General features: G+C 42.7%; 1 protein-coding gene across 1 annotated transcript; it reads left to right on the top strand.

Moving 5' to 3' along the window:
* Positions 1-1,098: 1,098 nt before the first annotated feature.
* Positions 1,099-1,387, top strand: PHALS_11708 (uncharacterized protein; the record flags this gene model as incomplete). Its single annotated transcript, XM_024727118.1, has 2 exons — positions 1,099-1,174; positions 1,254-1,387. 2 exons carry the CDS (start codon positions 1,099-1,101, stop codon positions 1,385-1,387), a joined length of 210 nt encoding a protein of 69 aa, XP_024577727.1.
* Between the last annotated feature and the right edge of the window lie 272 nt (positions 1,388-1,659).

Consider the following 1,659-nt stretch of genomic DNA (forward strand, 5'->3'; position numbering starts at 1 on the left):
TCGCAAGAACGGTCGCCTTCTACAAGTGAAAAAAAGTGTATTGCGACAGCCTATCATGCCTCTTCTCCATGGAACATAGAGGTTGATGGTGCATCAGTTCGTAAGCGAATACAGTATCAAGGTAATATTGCCTGAGTAGAACACCAAGAACTCGCGAGTTGCTAGACTACTATTGACACATCTACATTACCAAAAAGTGATAACAGCAGTGAAGTTCATTCTATATCATTACATGTTTAGCGTAACAGTGGGTCGCCCGTTCCCATCGAGCAATGCAGGCGAAGGTTGACTCTCCGGCGGCTGACTCTCGTAATCTCGGTTAGTTGTGGACTTCGTCAAAGAATCACGGTGTTCGTGCGAGGCTGATATAAGCTCCTTTGACGCACCGACAGCAGTTAGAACAGCGTCACTGCTTTGGAGCGGAGAGTACCAAGATCACGGGATCCGTCTAATATTTAACTGACTTAGGATATCATTATTGTGTAATGGCTTCAAAACTTCCACAAAGAAAGTGGGCGTGTTTGCATTCCCTTCTGGACGTGAATATACACCTCAGTATGTTTCTTACTAAGACGTCAGTGGTTTGAATCATGAAGTCAGCAGATATTGCATGAGTTGGTAGTCTAATTGCTCCAATTTTAATTCCTTGCCGAATGTCTATAGCCGGCATTTGATTTGTTGTGCTGCTTTTATTGTCTTGGATCTTAGTCAGAGGATTGCGCACGCAGCTTATAGCCCATAATTTCGTAAATCTCGGTTTTGCTACGAAGTGTTGCTAATATCCGCGAGTCGATTTTGACTGCCAGCCTTTTTCACTCTGAAACCAGAGCCACTTCGTCGCGGCGTCGGGCGCAACAATCCATATGTGAAAAGTAGTATAGGGCTTTAGGAGACATATACATGCCAATTTTGAGCCACCGAGTGAGAATACCTTTCTCCGGCACAACGCTTGCACATACCCCCAAGGGCTCATCATTACTATCGTATTCAGGGCCGAGGGGTAGTCGTGTAAAAGAGAATATATAATAAATTTCAACTGGGCCTCTTCAAAACTATTTTCGATGGCACGCTTCATAACTTCTTATAATGTCTTGATCCATGCCGCTCACCACTAAAAAATTAAGCACTCACTTTGCAATTCTGGTTTATAATTCACTTTTCACTCCGTCTAGCGGTATGTGCCGTGTCACGGTCGATGAAACTCAAAAGAAGATTGAAAAGACACTTTTAAAGGAGCACACATCTTACGATAGTGTACCAAATCGAAGAACTACAACGCACTGATACTGATGAGAACGATTTAAGTCCACAAACATTAGACGTCATGTATAGATTTTATCAAATATCGTGGGCTGCCAAATCCATCAACAGTATTAATCACACGTAGTTCTTAGATAATGTATTTCTTACAGAAAAACAAACGAGATACTATGGCTACTATCGATTTTACTGCGGGGTGAAGCTGACGAATTAAATTTCTATACGCCGTTAGAAAAGAAACTTTGTTTTCGAGTCAAAGCTTCCTCTTGGCGGGGTGCATGAAACGTTTTGCGATACGCACTGTATGTACTCAACAGTACATACACTGCAATGGCGTTGCCGGGCAATCTGCATAAAAAGCTTAAACTCTCAGTGTCTATGTCAGCGAACGCGTACACG

The sequence above is a fragment of the Plasmopara halstedii genome, assembly GCF_900000015.1.
Source record: "Plasmopara halstedii genome assembly, contig: Scaffold_555, whole genome shotgun sequence".
Classification (NCBI taxonomy): Eukaryota; Oomycota; class Peronosporomycetes; order Peronosporales; family Peronosporaceae; genus Plasmopara; species Plasmopara halstedii.